Here is an 18072-nt window from a genome sequence, read left to right on the forward strand (position 1 = left end):
ATGTCAGTGTAAACTCTGACCTAAAGAATTCTGTCAGGGTCAGAGAGAAGTCAGTGTAAACTCTGACCTAAGAAAGTCTGTCAGGGTCTCGGAGAAGTCAGTGTAAACTCTGACCTTAGCAAGGCTGTCAGGGTCAGAGAGAAGTCAGTGTAAACTGACTTAAGAAAGTCTGTCAGGGTCACAGAGAAGTCAGTGTAAACTCTGACCTTAGCAAGGCTGTCAGGGTCACAGAGAAGTCAGTGTAAACTCTGACCTAAGGAAGTCTGTCAGGGTCATAGAGAAGTCAGTGTAAACTCTGACCAAAGGAAGTCTATCAGGGTTACAGAGAGGTCAGTGTAAACTCTGACCTAAGGAATTTTGCAAGGGTCTATAAGAAGTCAGTATAAACTCTGATCTAAGGACGTTTTCCAAGGTCATAGAGAGGTCAGAGTAAAGTCTGACCTAAGGAAGGCTGCCAGGGTTACAGAGAAGTCAGTGTAAACTCTGACCTAAGGAAGTCTGTCAGGGTCACAGTGAAGTCAGGGTAAACTCTGACCTTAGGAAGTCTGTCAGGGGCACAGAGAAATAATTGTAAACTCTGACCTAAGGAAGTCTGTCAGGGTTACAGAGAAGTCAGTGTACACTTTCTCCATACTAACCAACCCATTTATTCCTTCAATTCATTCTCATCCAGTGATATTAGCTTCTAGCTACATAGTCGTACAATGTGCAACTTAAAGTTGAGTATGGCACAAAAGAACCTCCAAACATTAAAGAGTTGCTCAGTAATAGAATGCTTGATGTCAACAGAGAACAGACTTGAGCACAAGTACAAAAGTTGAGTTTGATCATGGAAATAGCTTTGTGAATTTGGGACCTGGTCAAAGGAAGACTGGGATAAAGGACTGTCATCAAGGCCAACTCATACCCCCTACTCCACCACCAACAGAAGTCTCAAAGAGGCATGACTTTCCGAATAGGAGAGATAACTCAACCTGATGTAGAATTCCTGCATCTACAATGTATAAGGAACATAGCCAGTAAGTATTGTTGAAATCAATTCTGTAGTTCAGGAGGAACAGCCGGTACATCTACAGAATGATGGACGGACTAGCAACAGGATTCCAGTATACCTCCCCCCCCCCAGCCCCTCTACACCCATCTACAGAATGATGGACAGACTGACAACAGGATTCCAGTATCCCCCCTCCAGCACCCCTATACCCATCTACAAAATGATGTACGGACTGACAACAGGATTCCAGTATACTCCCCCCCCCCCCCCCACCAGCCCCCCTATACCATCTACAGAATGATGGACGGACGGACAACAGGATTCCAGTATACTCCCCCCCAGCCCCCCTACACCCATCTACAGAATGATGGACGGACTGGCAACAGGATTCCAGTACACTGCCCCCCTCCAGCCCCCCCTATTCCCATCTACAGAATGATGGACGGACTGGCAACAGGATTCCAGTACACTGCCCCCCTCCAGCCCCCCCTATTCCCATCTACAGAATGATGGACGGACTGGCACCAGGATTCCAGTACACTCCCCCTCCATTCCCCCTACACCCCAACTGCTTTGGTTTTGCTTTAGATCCCAGAAAGACAACAGTACAAACTTTAAGTAAAATTATTTATTTACAATTTATTGATCATTCCAATATATACAATTACTTATAAACCAGATAGTGATATGTATAATATATTAGGTATATGCACCAAAATATAACGAGTAAATCTCCATTGTTATTTTATACAATAGAGAGTGAAAGTGATCACAAAAATATATATACATCTACTAATCTTTATAATAAAATATACACCAACAAAACAAGGTGACCTCTGACCCATAACCCCAAATCTGTAAAACGTACCTGATTATGCAGGGTACAATTGATGACTGGGAAAGCTTTTACCACATGACCCTTGACCTCAAATCAATAAATAGGGTCAAAGTATGTGCACTTTACATGATGGGAGGACAAAGTCGTTGTTCACAGTGTGGACCGTGACCCCTGCTATAGGTCAGAACTGAAATCCAGGACATAATGGTTGAATGTACGGTGACTACACTATATGGCACACACCAGATACAGTCTCTAAAGGGTACTGGCACACACCAGATACAATCTCTATAGGGTACTGTTATCTGACACACACCAGATACAGTCTCTATAGGTTACTGACACACACCAGATACGGTCTCTATAGGTTACTGACACACACCAGATACAATCTCTATACGGTACTGTTATCTGACACACACCAGATACAGTCTCTATAGGGTACTGTTATCTGACACACACCAGATACAGTCTCTATAGGGTACTGTTATCTGACACACACCAGATACAGTCTCTATAGGGTACTGTTATCTGACACACACCAGATACAATCTCTATACGGTACTGTTATCTGACACACACCAGATACAGTCTATAGGGTACTGTTATCTGACACACACCAGATACAGTCTCTATAGGGTACTGACACACACCAGATACAGTCTCTATAGGGTACTGTTATCTGACACACACCAGATACAGTCTCTATAGGGTACTGTTATCTGACACACACCAGATACAGTCTCTATAGGGTACTGACACACACCAGATACAATCTCTATACGGTACTGTTATCTGACACACACCAGATACAATCTCTATAGGGTACTGACACACACCAGATACAGTCTCTATAGGGTACTGTTATCTTACACACCAGATACAATCTCTATACGGTACTGTTATCTGACACACACCAGATACAGTCTCTATAGGGTACTGTTATCTGACACACACCAGATACAGTCTCTATAGGGTACTGTTATCTGACACACACCAGATACAGTCTCTATAGGGTACTGTTATCTGACACACACCAGATACAGTCTCTATAGGGTACTGTTATCTGACACACACCAGATACAGTCTCTATAGGGTACTGTTATCTGACACACACCAGATACAGTCTATAGGGTACTGACACACACCAGATACAATCTCTATAGGGTACTGTTATCTGACACACACCAGATACAGTCTCTATAGGGTACTGTTATCTGACACACACCAGATACAGTCTCTATAGGGTACTGTTATCTGACACACACCAGATACAGTCTCTATAGGGTACTGTTATCTGACACACACCAGATACAGTCTCTATAGGGTACTGTTATCTGACACACACCAGATACAGTCTCTATAGGGTACTGTTATCTGACACACACCAGATACAGTCTCTATAGGGTACTGACACACACCAGATACAGTCTCTATAGGGTACTGTTATCTGACACACACCAGATACAGTCTCTATAGGGTACTGTTATCTGACACACACCAGATACAGTCTCTATAGGGTACTGACACACACCAGATACAGTCTCTATAGGGTACTGTTATCTGACACACACCAGATACAGTCTCTATAGGGTACTGACACACACCAGATACAGTCTCTATAGGGTACTGTTATCTGACACACACCAGATACAATTTTGGACCTGATCAGATATCTGTTTGTTGGTGTTTACAATAAATTAGCATGCCTTAATGTGTCAAATATAATTAACATATATTTAAACAGAAGTGGTTCCCCAATATTTTTTTATGAATTTGTATGCTATGATCTTGTAAAACTCCTAAAAATATTTTGAACTTGAAATCAAAAGGTTAAGAAAACACTTCTGCAAAAAGTTTGATCACATTGTAAATATTTGGCAAATCTGGACAAGGTAACTTATGTGTTCTTCTTCAACAGAAAACTTAACCTCATCTATCCATAATTAAGTCCATTGTCCCAAACTCTGCATAGTTAGTAAACAAAGATTCTCATGTAAATTGGTTACAGTTTCCTCGACTCAAACAGAACTTTAAATATCTCTCAACACCTCCACAATTTTTTGTGTTTAAAAATATTGAATTATTTACATAGACGACTAAGAATAATTTTTAAGTATTTTTATGCATTCTGAATAATTATCAGGGTATTATTTGCATAAATTACTTTATCTTATTTTATTTGCAATGAAATTCATATATGCCTAAAGAAAACATATTAAGGAAAACCTCATGTCTTCAGAAGTACTCATGGAATTCCAGAGTAATAACTGAAAAATTTTCATGAGCCTGGTATGTGTTCAACGAAGAGAAAAAGCTTGCGTTGTTGTCAGAAACACCTCATGTAATCAACAGTAACACCTCTTGTCGTCAGTAACACTTCCTCTTGTCACCAGTAACACTTCCTCATGTCATCAGTAACACTTCCTCCTGTCATCAGTAACACTTCCTCCTGTCATCAGTAACACTTCTTCCTGTCATCAGTAACACTTCCTCATGTCATCAGTAACACCTCTTGTCATCAGTAACACCTCCTCTTGTCATCAGTAACACTTCCTCATGTCATCAGTAACACCTCCTCCTGTCATCAGTAACACCTCCTCTTGTCATCAGTAACACCTCCTCCTGTCATCAGTAACACCTCTTGTCATCAGTAACACCTCCTCCTGTCATCAGTAACACCTCCTCTTGTCATCAGTAACACTTCCTCTTGTCATCAGTAACACCTCTTGTCGTCAGTAACACCTCTTGTCATCAGTAACACTTCCTCCTGTCGTCAGTAACACCTCCTCTTGTCGTCAGTAACACTCCCTCCTGTCATCAGTAACACCTCCTCTTGTCATCAGTAACACCTCTCGTCATCAGTAACACCTCCTCCTGTCATCAGTAACACTTTCTCTTGTCATCAGTAACACCTCCTCTTGTCATCAGTAACACCTCCTCTTGTCATCAGTAACACCTCTTGTCGTCAGTAACACCTCCTCTTGTCGTCAGTAACACTCCCTCCTGTCATCAGTAACACCTCCTCTTGTCATCAGTAACACCTCTTGTCATCAATAACACCTCCTCCTGTCATCAGTAACACCTCCTCTAACACTTCCTCTTGTCATCAGTAACACCTCCTCTTGTTGTCAGTAACACCTCCTCTTGTCGTCAGTAACACCTCCTCCTGTCATCAGTAACACCTCCTCTTGTCATCAGTAACACCTCCTCTTGTCGTCAGTAACACCTCCTCCTGTCGTCAGTAACACCTCCTCTTGTCGTCAGTAACACCTCCTCCTGTCATCAGTAACACCTCCTCTTGTCGTCAGTAACACCTCCTCTTGTCGTCAGTAACACCTCCTCCTGTCATCAGTAACACCTCCTCTAACACTTCCTCTTGTTGTCAGTAACACCTCCTCTTGTTGTCAGTAACACCTCCTCTTGTCGTCAGTAACACTTCCTCTTGTTGTCAGTAACACCTCCTCTTGTCGTCAGTAACACCTCCTCTTGTTGTCAGAAACACCTCCTCTTGTTGTCAGTAACACTTCCTGTTGTTGTCAGTAACACCAACTCTTGTCATCAGTAACACCTCTTGTCATCAGTAACACCTCTTGTCATCAGTGACACCTCCTCCTGTCGTCAGTAACACCTCCTCTTGTCATCAGTAACACTTCCTGTTGTCATCAGTGACACCTCCTCTTGTCATCAGTGACACCTCCTCTTGTTGTCAGTAACACTTCCCTCTTGTTGTCAGAGATGTTAATTAAAACATTTTAATGCATAGCTGCCGATCAAAACTGAGGAGAAAACAGAAGGAAATAATTTCAGTTTAAAACTGCAAGTGATTTTTTTATTAAATAAGATGACACAACTGCATATATTTTTTTCAAATGCAATCAAAAATCTTTCCTCCAAAATATTATTCTTTGATGAGCTCTTTCCCATACATAACTGTGTAAATGAACTGGGGATGTTTTTCTCTATACATATCACCCAAACTTTATAACATACACATCAAAAATTTAGAATCTCAACAGAAAACAAGGTAACATAATGTCAACAGGAAAACATAACATAGATGGAATGAAATTAGGTCATAAGGCTGAAATTGGGTCAATGAAATGAGGAAGTAGGTCAATACAACAATGCCAACAATATAAAAATTAGGCCAACCAAATGGAGAACATCAGCACTTGCCTTTAAGCTGTTATACAAGAAAAATTTTTGTACAGGATGATATTGTTTAACAATATCTGAATTTTCTCTCATCAAAGAGTAGGACATCATCAGACTGTTTTTGAGACCTCTCAACAACACACATGTTTACTTACTCCTCAAGTAAAAAAAACTTTCTAAAAAATTAAAGAACTTTGATGCTGGTCATAAACTCCGTAATTAAATATGTCTTTGGTCATTAACCAATTCTCAAATAAATGAAAATTCTTAAACTGGTCATGAACAAACATCAGCATCACAGAATAAGGATATTTTCAACAACAACTATGGCAAACTATGGAGTTTTTTTCCCTTTAGAAAACTGTAGGCCTCTATTAATGGTACAAGTTCCTGAAGTGATTACATTTGAATACAAAACCAAAGCCTGGGTACACGTATGTAATACACATCCAATTAATCTTCCTATCCTTTTAAAACTTCATACTGTATAGATGGTTATTTCACGGGTCAAAATTTTCCTGATTCACTTTTAAAATGATCCAATTATATTTCAAGCAGTTAAAAATTTTGGGATCTGAATTTAAAAGGATTTTCAATACACGCATGCCTCATTATTTCATGGATTGAATTTTTCAGTCAAGTTAATGAACTGTGAAATAGCAAAAATATCTTCCCGTGAAAATAACCGGCTTTACAGTAATTATCGCTTTTCTCTTCCCATATATTTAAAGATATGGACAAAACAAAGTAAACTGTTCACCCACATATAAATAATATCACGATTTCTAGATTTTAGGTTTTCCCTTCCTTCATTACACTTCCGTACTTGTACACGTTATTTCTAGGTTAAGTTTTAACAACTAATTGATTAAAAGAATATAATATTTTTTATTAATCAGATAATTATTACACATATTTACCAAATCACATTAAAAAAATCAAAGTGATTTAAACATTATTTCAATACATGATTTTTTGGTATTAGTTTTCGAAGTGAATAATTTTTATATTAAATTTGATATCAATTTATCATTTAATTGTACATTAACATAATTAAAAAAAAGGATCAAAGATTTCAACTATAAATCTTACAGTATCAGACAAATGATTGACACAATAGAATGCATGAGTCGTCACATTTTGTTACAACATTGAACTCCAATAGCAGGATTTAATGTTAATTTTGTACCTTCAACATAAACATAGTTTTATTGTCATCAAATTATTTCTAGCTTCATTTGAAAGTTCTGATCTACAAAACTCTGATCATAACCATATATGGAAAAACTTTGAATTTCTAATCAACATTTTAATACCATTTAAAATTTTTTTTGTTTCAAATTTGAAACACTAACGAATCAGAATCTAACAGAAGGCAAACCTTAAAACACTGATGAAATAAAAATAAATTGTTTAAATGCATATTTCATAGAAACACAGTTTGACAGAATGCAGTGTCATTTTAGGCCCCGACCAATTATGGTCGAGCTACAAACATTCTGTCTGAAGTGATTAAGGCAAACATGTGGTGATTGGCTTGTATGGTGTAGTGATCTTGTGAAGGTCAAGGTCAGGACAAATCTTCTGGTAACATTTGCAAAGTGGTGGAGAACTTTTGAAAGTCTAAAAACAATTGTTGTCTTTCTGCTGCTGAGCTCCAATCCAAAAAATAAATGTTCACCTTCAACTGTCTGTTGGCTTTTCCCTGACCCTGTGTTGACCTTGGTGACCTTTGACACTTGTGACATCTCAGTAAACCCAGTTAATAGGGACCCACTGTGATTCCGTGCCAAGGTCATTGAGTGCCATTCGAAGTTGTTTATATGCATCCTCAAAACTGTCGTTGACAATGGTCATATCAAACAAGCCTTTATAAACGCGTTCAATTTGGGCGCTCTCTTCCACGGCCTTACGATAATCATCGTCCTGTAAGACAGAGGTCATGTGTTACAATCGTTATTAAATATTAAGAGTTTATCAACTGACGCCATCAAAATGTTGACAAGTTATAGTGGATATCAAATATAGATAGCTCCAAGAAATCTGTGAATGAAGATTAATCAGATGACACAAGTCTTTAATAAGTGAGAGTATCAAACAGTAGATTGAGGAATCAAATAAATATATAACAGAAGCTTTTGTAAAAAAAGAAGAATTTTTTATCATAAAAATTCCATTTACTAAAACTGTATCCTATAGTTATGAGCATCTGAAAATTTATCACTTTTGGAAATGAACATTATATACATGTATATAGTTTTTTTTAATTCTAGTTATGTTACTGTAAAAAGTCAAACTTACAGTTTTTAAATCAACTTTCCCAGGACCTGATTTCTGATAAAAAAGAAGTAAAATCTTGATTAAGTACATTTAGTAAACATATCTTAAAAAAATCATCAGTGTTATGTATGTTTTATGATATCATTTCAAGGGCATCACCTTCATTTCAATTCTATATTTAGTCCCATCAGAAGCTTGTATACATATCATTAGCTATGCTTCTCTAACGTATCTTTATAAATACTCAAATCAAAAGATATTTTCGATAAAGTCTTAAATCTATACATCAATTGTCTTCACTTAGGATCAAGTTTCAATAGACAACATACATCTGTTGCTTTTCTAAGAATTGATATCAAGCTTACTGGTAATGTTTTCATTGAAGCTCTTAACAATGACACATATCAAATCAGATTTTTTGAATAAAAATTTAGAGTTTCTCTAAAAATCTGATGTAAATTAATTTGTCAACTATCTACATCTTTTTTAGAATAAGGACATTACAAATCTAAAGAATTTGACAAAGAATATTTTTAAATAAACATTTATTTAGGCTTCCATTGTACAGTAATATCTGAAATATCTATATTTAATAAGAAAAAGACTTTCTTACAATGGCCAGATACAATAGGTTATACTTACCCCTCTTCTTACGACAATGCCTTTCTGTCGCCCATAATCATACATGCGCTTCAGAGCTTCCGCACTGGGTGCCGCGATAAACACAACAAATGGCATGAACTCAGCTGTCTTTAGAATCTTCAGGGACTATAAAAAACAAACAAAACATCCTCATCATACTTCAAGGACTGAAACACAACATAAAAACCATCCTCATCATACAGTCTTCCTCCTCCCAAACACCTGTCTCCCCCACTCCCAAACACCTGTCTTCCTCCTCCCAAACACCTGCCTTCCCTCCTCCAAAGCAACTGTCTCCCCTACTCTGAAATGCCTGTCTCCGCATTCCGAAACACCTGTCTCCCCACTAAACACCTGTCTTCCTCTTCCCAAAGACCTGTCTCCCCTACTCATAAACACCTGTTTCCCCCTCCCAAACACCTGTCTCTCCCCTAAACACCTGTCTCCCCATTCCAAAACACCTGTCTGTCCCCTCCCAAACACCTGTCTCTCCACTGAACACCCGTCTTCTCATTCCCAAACACCTGTCTCCCTCACTCCCAAACGCCTGTCTCCCCCCTCCCAAGCACCTGTCTCTCCACTATATACCAGTCTCCCCCTCCCTAACACAAAATTCCCTTATTAAATTTGATAAACAGTAATTATGTAAACATCACTGATATGTTTTCGTGTTTCAGTATTGATGCATTGTCAGTAAAACATGAAGAATTTTGTTTTTGTAAATTCTCACTTTTCAGATTCATTCAAATATGTTTTTATCATAACTGTATAAGAGAAACTGAGGTGAATGCCAAACTTCTAAGCATCACACTAATTATGTGTTAAGGTGCTCAGTATGTAATCTAGTGATAAACCAAGTTTTGTTGAAGTTGGACATAAACATTTTTCAGCATCAGATCTGAATGCCTCAACCTAAAGTGACATCAACACCACCATCGCTAGAAAAGTAACTCCGAAGTCTTGCTTTTGGGATTTTTTCATCCATGGCAAGACAAAAATTCCTCTTATACAACACGGTAGCATAGAAATATGTACCATGATACATGGACGTCCCAAACACCATGTAATGGGATGTATGAAAACACTTACCGTGGGATTGACATCAAGTACACACATTTTCCCTGCATTAGTAACATGGTTGATCGAGTCGATCTTTGTTCCGTACAAGTTGCCGTTGTATTCCCCGTACTCCAAGTACAGACCTGCTTTAATATCATCCTCCATCGTCTCACGGTCTGTGAAGAAATATCCTTTCCCGTTCACCTCACCTTCTCTCATATCCCGACAGGTATCTATAATACAAATAATTTTAATTCTATTTCCCATTACAAGTCAATTTTACAATACAACTAAGTTAACAGGCCTCTTCACCTGTATTATTCTGTACATCATCATCATATTGAAATCCCTCGTCATTATTTTGACGATTTTTCTAATTGTAATTATTTTATAGACTGATATTAATTAGCAATCATTTCAATTCAACATTTATCACAAAAAAAAATCAACTTCACAGGACTTTTATTTCAAGTCCTTTTAGAAAATTAACAAGAGATCCCAGAGGGATCTTGGGGCCCACCATTTGAGGATCTGTTTTCAGTTCTTGAAGATTTGTTTATTTTTTTTTTGTTTGTTACAGGTGTTGTAAATGTTCATGAACTGGTCTTCATTGAATGTACTCAATGATGGCACAAGATATTTTTATTAAGCACCTATTAGCAAATATCATTTGAAAAAAATCCCAAAGTATTATTAGATAGCAGTCAGTTACAGGTGGATAATGGACAATATGCTTGTGCTGTTTTACTGTCGACATCCAAGATGGCTGCCTGTGGGCCACCTTGATTTCAAATCAGTCAAAAAAAGGTACAATGCACAACTAGGGACCAAGGGAAACCAATATCTATGAAATATCAGAAGGATCCATCCAGGACTTCCTCAGATATAGCAGTAACAAGATTTTACTCTCAAAATCCAAGATGGCTGCCTGTCAGCCATCTTGATTTCGGATCAGTCCAAAAAGGTATAATGCACAACTTGGAACCAAAGGGAACCTGCATATGAAATTTGAGAGAGATCCATCCAGTACTTTCCAAGAAATAGCAGTAACAAACTTTTACATTCAAAATCCAAGATGGCCACCTGTCTGCCATCTTGAATTCGAATCAGTCCAAAAAAGGTACAATGCACAACTAGGGACTAAGGGGAAACTGCATATGAAATTTGAGAAAGATCCATCCAGTACTTTCCAAGAAATAGCAGAAACAAACTTTTACTTCCAAAATCCAAGATGGCTAACTGTCGGCCATCTTGAATTCGAATCAGTCCAAAAAAGGTACAATGCACAACTAGGGACCAAGGGGAAACTGCATATGAAATTTGAGGAAGATCCATCCAGTACTTTCTCAGAAATAGCGGTAACAAACTTTTACTTCCAAAATCCAAGATGGCCACCTGTTGGCCATCTTGAATGCGAATCAGTTCAAAAAAGGTACAATGCAAAACTAGGGACCAAGGGGAACCTGCATATGAAATTTGAGAAAGATCCATCCAGTACTTTTCCAGAAATAGCGGTAACAAGAATTGTTTACGGACGGACAGACGGACCACGGACGCAGGGCGATTTGAAAAAACCCACCATCTATTAGATGGTGGGCTAAAAATAAAACTCCACAACATACATATCATTGTAAGTTTATGATTTTTTCATTTGTAATGTTTTGTGACTTTGTCTCACTTTATCTGTTACATGGTGAGATTATTTGTCTGGTGCAGAAGAAACTAAGTCAAACCTAAACATGTATTCAATTTTTCAACTTTCATATTGCAGCCTGGTTTATGTCCCGATTGTCTCACTTAAAGCTAAACACCAATTGCAACACTTGACAGTAAACTTACGTGGCATTACCGCTCCACAGTAAACTTACGTGGCATTACCGCTCCACAGTAAACTTACGTGGCATTACCACTCCACAGTAAACTTACGTGGCATTACCGCTCCAAATCTGCGTGGATCATCCTTAAGGAGTCTTTCCTTGAGTGACCTACGCCCTACACCATTTGCTCCAACAATAACTAGTGTTTTCCTCTCGAAAGGTGGCATCCGTGCTACCTCTTCATAGATCGTCAAGTCACATCTGTCAAAATCTACAAACCAATTATATATAAGCATGAAATCTACAAACCAATCATATATAAGCATGAAATCTACAAACCAATCATATATAAGCATGAAATCTACAAACCAATCAAATGTAACCATTATATTCATGCTTTTTCCAGTTGAATTATCTTCTAAACAAAAAATTTGTTTTCATCTTTTTTCCGTTTTAATTCATTGTTTGAAGGAAGATCATCCAGATAACCACAAATCTAATTATAATTCAAGAGATTTCTAAACATACTGATTTCAAGTAAAGAACAGTAATAACGAGGAAATCAGCCTAAATTTACATCAACATAACTAAAGTTAGACCAAGGTCTGTCAGATTGTTAATATAACAATGTTCATTAATGTCATAATAAAGTGAGAACTGAACCCGTAATTATTGATTCACCAACCTGTGGTATTTTTTGTAGCATATTTGATCTTTTTCTTCTTCCGTCTTTTTAAACCACATACTGGAAAAAAAACACAAGACAATATTCAGTCTGTGTAAATACATAGTGTTTGTTCTACATGTCAGTCACATGTATGTGGGATGGAGACATCACAAGTATTTCTTGTTAATCTCACAAAATATAGAAATTACTTGCTTTTGAAACAATGAATTCCTAATTTTTCTATTAAAAAGACCCCCCAAAACAACCCAATAATGAAGTTATTGATCTATCACATACTTACATAAACTAGATTTTGAATAGTCATAGTCAGGCTGTACGAAGGCTTTTCTCTTCTCCTCCAGGGACTGTGAGGGAATCAAACCTGTTTGTCCATCCTCGTCTTTGGTCACAACCCTCGCCTGTGTAAACAGGGCAAAAGATATATGTCAAGGTCACAGAAATGTAAAACAATCCATGTCAAGGTCACAGAAATGTAAAACAATCCATGTCAAGGTCACAGAAATGTAAAACAATCCATGTCAAGGTCACAGAAATGTAAAACAATCCATGTCAAGGTCACAGAAATGTAAAACAATCCATGTCAAGGTCAAACAATCCATGTCAAGGTCACAGAAATGTATAACGATAGATGCCAAGGACATAGAAAAGTCAAATATTCTTTGTCAATATTTAAAAAAGTTAAGGTTAAAAAAATATCAAATTCTATACAGAACTTGTTCCTGACAAATGTTTCTGATAAAAACATTGCCTTGACCTACCTGCCACCAGTTCGGGTCTTCTGAACTGAGGATTTGTAAGACGTCACCATCATTAAATGAGAGGCCAGCATCAGCACAGGGAATGAGTCGGTCTTTCTTGGGGTCATAGTTGAAGTGTGCACGCATGTATTTCTACAGAAAGCATCAATACAATGTTAATGACCAAAGACATACGTATCAGGTGAACACTGCCCATCCTACATATAAACTTTAGTAACTTTGACCCAATATTTAACAATCAACCCCTTCAGAATTAAGATATACCCATCATTTAGTGTAGAATTATTTATATTCCAGAATAATTAAAGTTTAACTTTTATTGTGTTACTGTTAATCTTATCAGTGGGTCTACCACCCTTGTAAATTTCATGTGTTACTGTAAATCTGATCAGTGGGTCTACCACCCTTGTAAATTTCATGTGTTACTGTAAATCTGATCAGTGGGTCTACCACCCTTGTAAATTTCATCTGTTACTGTAAATCTGATCAGTGGGTCTACCACCCTTGTAAATTTCATCTGTTACTGTAAATCTGATCAGTGGGTCTACCACCCTTGTAAATTTCATCTGTTACTGTAAATCTGATCAGTGGGTCTACCACCCTTGTAAATTTCATGTGTTACTGTAAATCTGATCAGTGGGTCTACCACCCTTGTAAATTTCATGTGTTACTGTAAATCTGATCAGTGGGTCTACCACCCTTGTAAATTTCATGTGTTACTGTAAATCTGATCAGTGGGTCTACCACCCTTGTAAATTTCATGTGTTACTGTAAATCTGATCAGTGGGTCTACCACCCTTGTAAATTTCATGTGTTACTGTAAATCTGATCAGTGGGTCTACCACCCTTGTAAATTTCATGTGTTACTGTAAATCTGATCAGTGGGTCTACCACCCTTGTAAATTTCATGTGTTACTGTAAATCTGATCAGTGGGTCTACCACCCTTGTAAATTTCATGTGTTACTGTAAATCTGATCAGTGGGTCTACCACCCTTGTAAATTTCATGTGTTACCTGTGGCTTCAGTTCTTAGGTTTAACACAACTGGGACAATTTTTGTGTTACCTGTGATTTAATCTGTGGATCTACCACAGTTGGGACAATTTTTAATGTTATGGATCCTTCTGTGAACCGGATAATCTCCATCAGCTGCTCCGGAGAGAACACCTGGAGACCATTCACTTCTTTTATGATGTCTCCTACATGTAGTAAACCTGAAAAAGAAAGTCATTTTGAGAACTACAAATAGTCAGGTATTCTGACAAACCAAAAAGTCCAGACCATGTAATGTATTCAGAAGTCACATGACCATTAGATGTTGAATGGTCTGTTATTTGTATCAGAAAATACTATGGGATTTTAGGCCAACATGTGTGGTGGGTTATGATAGATTCAAGGGAGATCACTCTGAGATATTGCTATATCTTACCTTGCTTGTCTATCATGCTTCCAGACATGATTCGTGCAATGACAAGGTCACTGTGTTCATCAATCTTCACCGTGATTCCCTGTAACACACAAATATAATGTCTCTCAACAACACAATTTAAATTAGTATGGCCTTGAGATCTACATGTTCAGGCCAAACAAACAAATTATAGTAAATTATAGTGACAATGTCTCTCAACAATGCTAGAAACAGTCAATTAACTGGTTGTGACCTAGAGATAAACATATACAGGTCAAACAAACATCTGAAGTCTCTCAAAAAGTTTATTTAATAATAAAGTTCAAGTGATTTGTACTAAGTGCATCTTAATTGAGATCTATAAAAAAATTGTTTAATTTTAGCAGATGTTTCATTTAATTTGTTCAAAAACAAAATGTCATGTTTTATCTTCTATGAAGAGAACAATATAAAACTTGTTGGTTTCCTGGTTTACAGACATCGTGTTTTACATATTGAAGAAACAACTTCTGCCATCTTGACTCAACATTCAAAACCTCCATAAGGTCATGTTACACAGGGGCATTAAGTGTACAAACCACAGGAAAATCTTATCATTATGAAATCTCTGTAGGTCAGACCAAACCAAACCAATTTTGTACTTAATATGTTTCCTGTCCCTTATAGCAATGTCCAGTCTTCAGTCACCAGAGACTTAACTTACCAAGGGAGCATTTTTGTCCTTACGAATCCCAACGAGGCGGACTTGGTCAGCCACGTTGTTGAAAACCATGGGAGGTGGAGGAGCACTCAACTGTGTGACGTCGTTAACTTCCTCTTCATAATTCTTGTCTGCAACATCGTCATACGCAGCCATCATGGCCTAAAATACAGCAAGAAATGTTCTAAAAAAGTAGGTCATGGGTCATCATTTAAACATTTCTGAGTGCTTTTAATCAAAGTGGTGTGATACCTGATGCAGTGGTGTGATACCTGATGGAGTGAACTGGCTTTAGTCTTACTAAGTAAGGAAATCTTTGTTTGATAATAAGCCTGTGTTACACCATTTCCAGGTTGAATGTGTTTTATTCCACAATGGGGTGAGACTTACTATAAAATGCGGTGATGAGAGAATTTTCTCCAGCTCTTCAGCTTCAGAATCAGTTCCTAAACTGGCAATCTCATTGATACAGTCAGCCACCATCCTACTGCCTGATTCGTCACTCGGCTCGTCCACAGGGTCTTGTTCCAGGCGTTCTTGGGCCTGTAATAAATGCACTCTTTCAAAACATTTCATGGTGTGTCAAATGAGGTAGTTTCCATCCTGAGGAGTTCCTAGTAAATCTGCCTGCATTTCAAGAAATGCTACCCATCATCATGTTTTTAACTAACTGAACTGGTAACCCAAGTAGAGGACTCTCAAGGATCTGTTAGAGGAAGGCTACACTGGCTTACCTGTACTAATGAGTCCAGTAGAGGACTCTCAAGGATCTGTTAGAGGAAGGCTACACTGGCTTACCTGTACTAATGAGTCCAGTAGAGGACTCTCAAGGATCTGTTAGAGGAAGGCTACACTGACTTACCTGTACTAGTGACTCCGGTAGAGGACTCTCAAGGATCTATTAGAGGAAGACAACACCGACTTACCTGTACTAGTGACTCCAGTAGAGGACTCTCAAGAAATTGTTGAAGGAAGGCTAAGTCATTTTGTTCGGCACCGACTTTATCTCCAATGTCACCAAGGTTGTCCTGCAGAGTTTGTAGCGAGGCTTGAGAAAGAATTATCTCAGATTAAAAGTCATGTAAAATAGAGAATCATGTGAAGTCATAAGAACTGTAAAACAAAACCTTTATTGGAACTTACCCTGCTCCACAAACTTTTATTTTTGATATCAATATAAGTGACACAACTCCCTTGAAATAAATTGAAGGTTAAAAATAATTGAGAATAGGTTCACAGCTTGTTTCATTTCTGATGTATCAATCATATATGTGAACCATGTTACAGAGAACTTGGTAAAAAAATTCATAAAGGGGCATTACTCTTAGGAAATTAAACTAAAATAAAAAGCAGTGAACTTATCACTATCTAGCAGATATATAGATTAATTACTATCTCATGGGACAGATTTATGAATGTAATGGCAGATCAAATATGTGTTTGACTGATATAAATGGTACAATGATGAAACAATAAATTCACAATATCACATTTTTTTATTTCTATAATTCTTCATGTTATCAAATGAAATACAACCTGGATATTAGGTGAGGTCACAAACTGACATGATATTTCACACTATACAAAACTGACATGATATTTCACACTATACAAAACTGACATGATATTTCACACTATACAAAACGGACATGATATTTCACACTATACTATATGGATATGATATTTCACACTATACAAAACTGACATGATATTTCACACTATACAAAACTGACATGATATTTCACACTATACAAAACTGACATGATATTTCACACTATACAAAACGGACATGATATTTCACACTATACAAAACTGACATGATATTTCACACTATACAAAACTGACATGATATTTCACACTATACAAAACTGACATGATATTTCACACTATACAAAACTGACATGATATTTCACACTATACTATATGGATATGATATTTCACAGTATACAAAACTGAGGACTTACCTAAGCCCGCCCCATCAGTTGCAGCCGGCATCACTCAGCAGGTGGAATCTGAGAAAAGAAAACATCACTTTGTTGATAAATCAAAGTACATGAACAAGAATCCATAAGCTATCCTAGTCACATGTTTAACTGATCTACGTTAATTACATGTACATTAGGTATAATTAATGATAAATAACAATTAATTACACTTCCAGGCTAGATAACCACATAAGTTTGTGAAAATAACCTGACATGTTCTTCCTTTTGTAATTGTAAAGCAACAGCTGATCTATTGTCTCCAATGCACAATGTTATTACCACTTTTCCTGTGTTAGGACCTGTTCTCAATTATATACATTATTATAACTTAAAACAGAAGGCCTATTGTACATACTGAAATATCTGACAGTCAGGGGGATGAATTCTGTTATATGTATACACAGCAGACTTTGTAACATTTTTATATTGTACCTCATAGGTATAAGAGACGTATCATTTTCTCAAAATATGTAAACATTGTGTATTTCATTGATCTAATTACACTGCGTAGGCATATACAAAGGGACACTGATATTTACTGTGATGTTTATGTTGTTGTCTGAAAACATCTAATTAAACTGCGTAGGTATATACAAAGGGACACTGATATTTACTGTGATGTTTATGTTGTTGTCTGAAAACATCTAATTAAACTGCGTAGGTATATACAAAGGTACACTGATATTTACTGTGATGTTTATGTTGTTGTCTGAAAACATCTAATTAAACTGTGTAGGTATATACA

The 18072-nt window shown here is 37.2% G+C and overlaps 1 protein-coding gene across 1 annotated transcript; it reads right to left on the bottom strand.

Moving 5' to 3' along the window:
- Positions 1-7370: 7370 nt before the first annotated feature.
- LOC132561258 (protein PALS2-like) lies at positions 7371-17337 on the bottom strand. Its single transcript, XM_060225986.1, has 14 exons — positions 17307-17337; positions 16269-16390; positions 15733-15885; positions 15346-15504; positions 14664-14742; positions 14300-14448; positions 13235-13366; positions 12757-12874; positions 12474-12533; positions 11898-12059; positions 10002-10204; positions 8913-9038; positions 8292-8324; positions 7371-7916 (listed from the first exon to the last, which is right to left on the bottom strand). The coding sequence occupies exons 1-14, from the start codon at positions 17335-17337 to the stop codon at positions 7740-7742; spliced, it is 1704 nt and encodes a 567-aa protein (XP_060081969.1). The 3' UTR covers positions 7371-7739.
- Between the last annotated feature and the right edge of the window lie 735 nt (positions 17338-18072).

This window comes from Ylistrum balloti, unplaced genomic scaffold, assembly GCF_031769215.1.
Source record: "Ylistrum balloti isolate Yb309-2 unplaced genomic scaffold, AGI_CSIRO_Ybal_v1 Utg371184, whole genome shotgun sequence".
Taxonomy (NCBI): Eukaryota; Metazoa; Mollusca; class Bivalvia; order Pectinida; family Pectinidae; genus Ylistrum; species Ylistrum balloti.

What these genes read in the sequence shown, in the direction of transcription:
- LOC132561258 (XM_060225986.1), bottom strand. Translation starts at nt 17,337, where the DNA reads ATGCCGGCTGCAACTGATGGGGCGGGCTTAG. An exon ending in AAGCATGATAGACAAGCAAG is followed by an intron (nt 14,449 to 14,663) that starts GTAAGATATAGC and finishes TTTCTTTTTCAG; the next exon opens with GTTTACTACATGTAGGAGAC. An exon ending in CTATTCAAAATCTAGTTTAT is followed by an intron (nt 12,534 to 12,756) that starts GTAAGTATGTGA and finishes TTTTTTTTCCAG; the next exon opens with TATGTGGTTTAAAAAGACGG.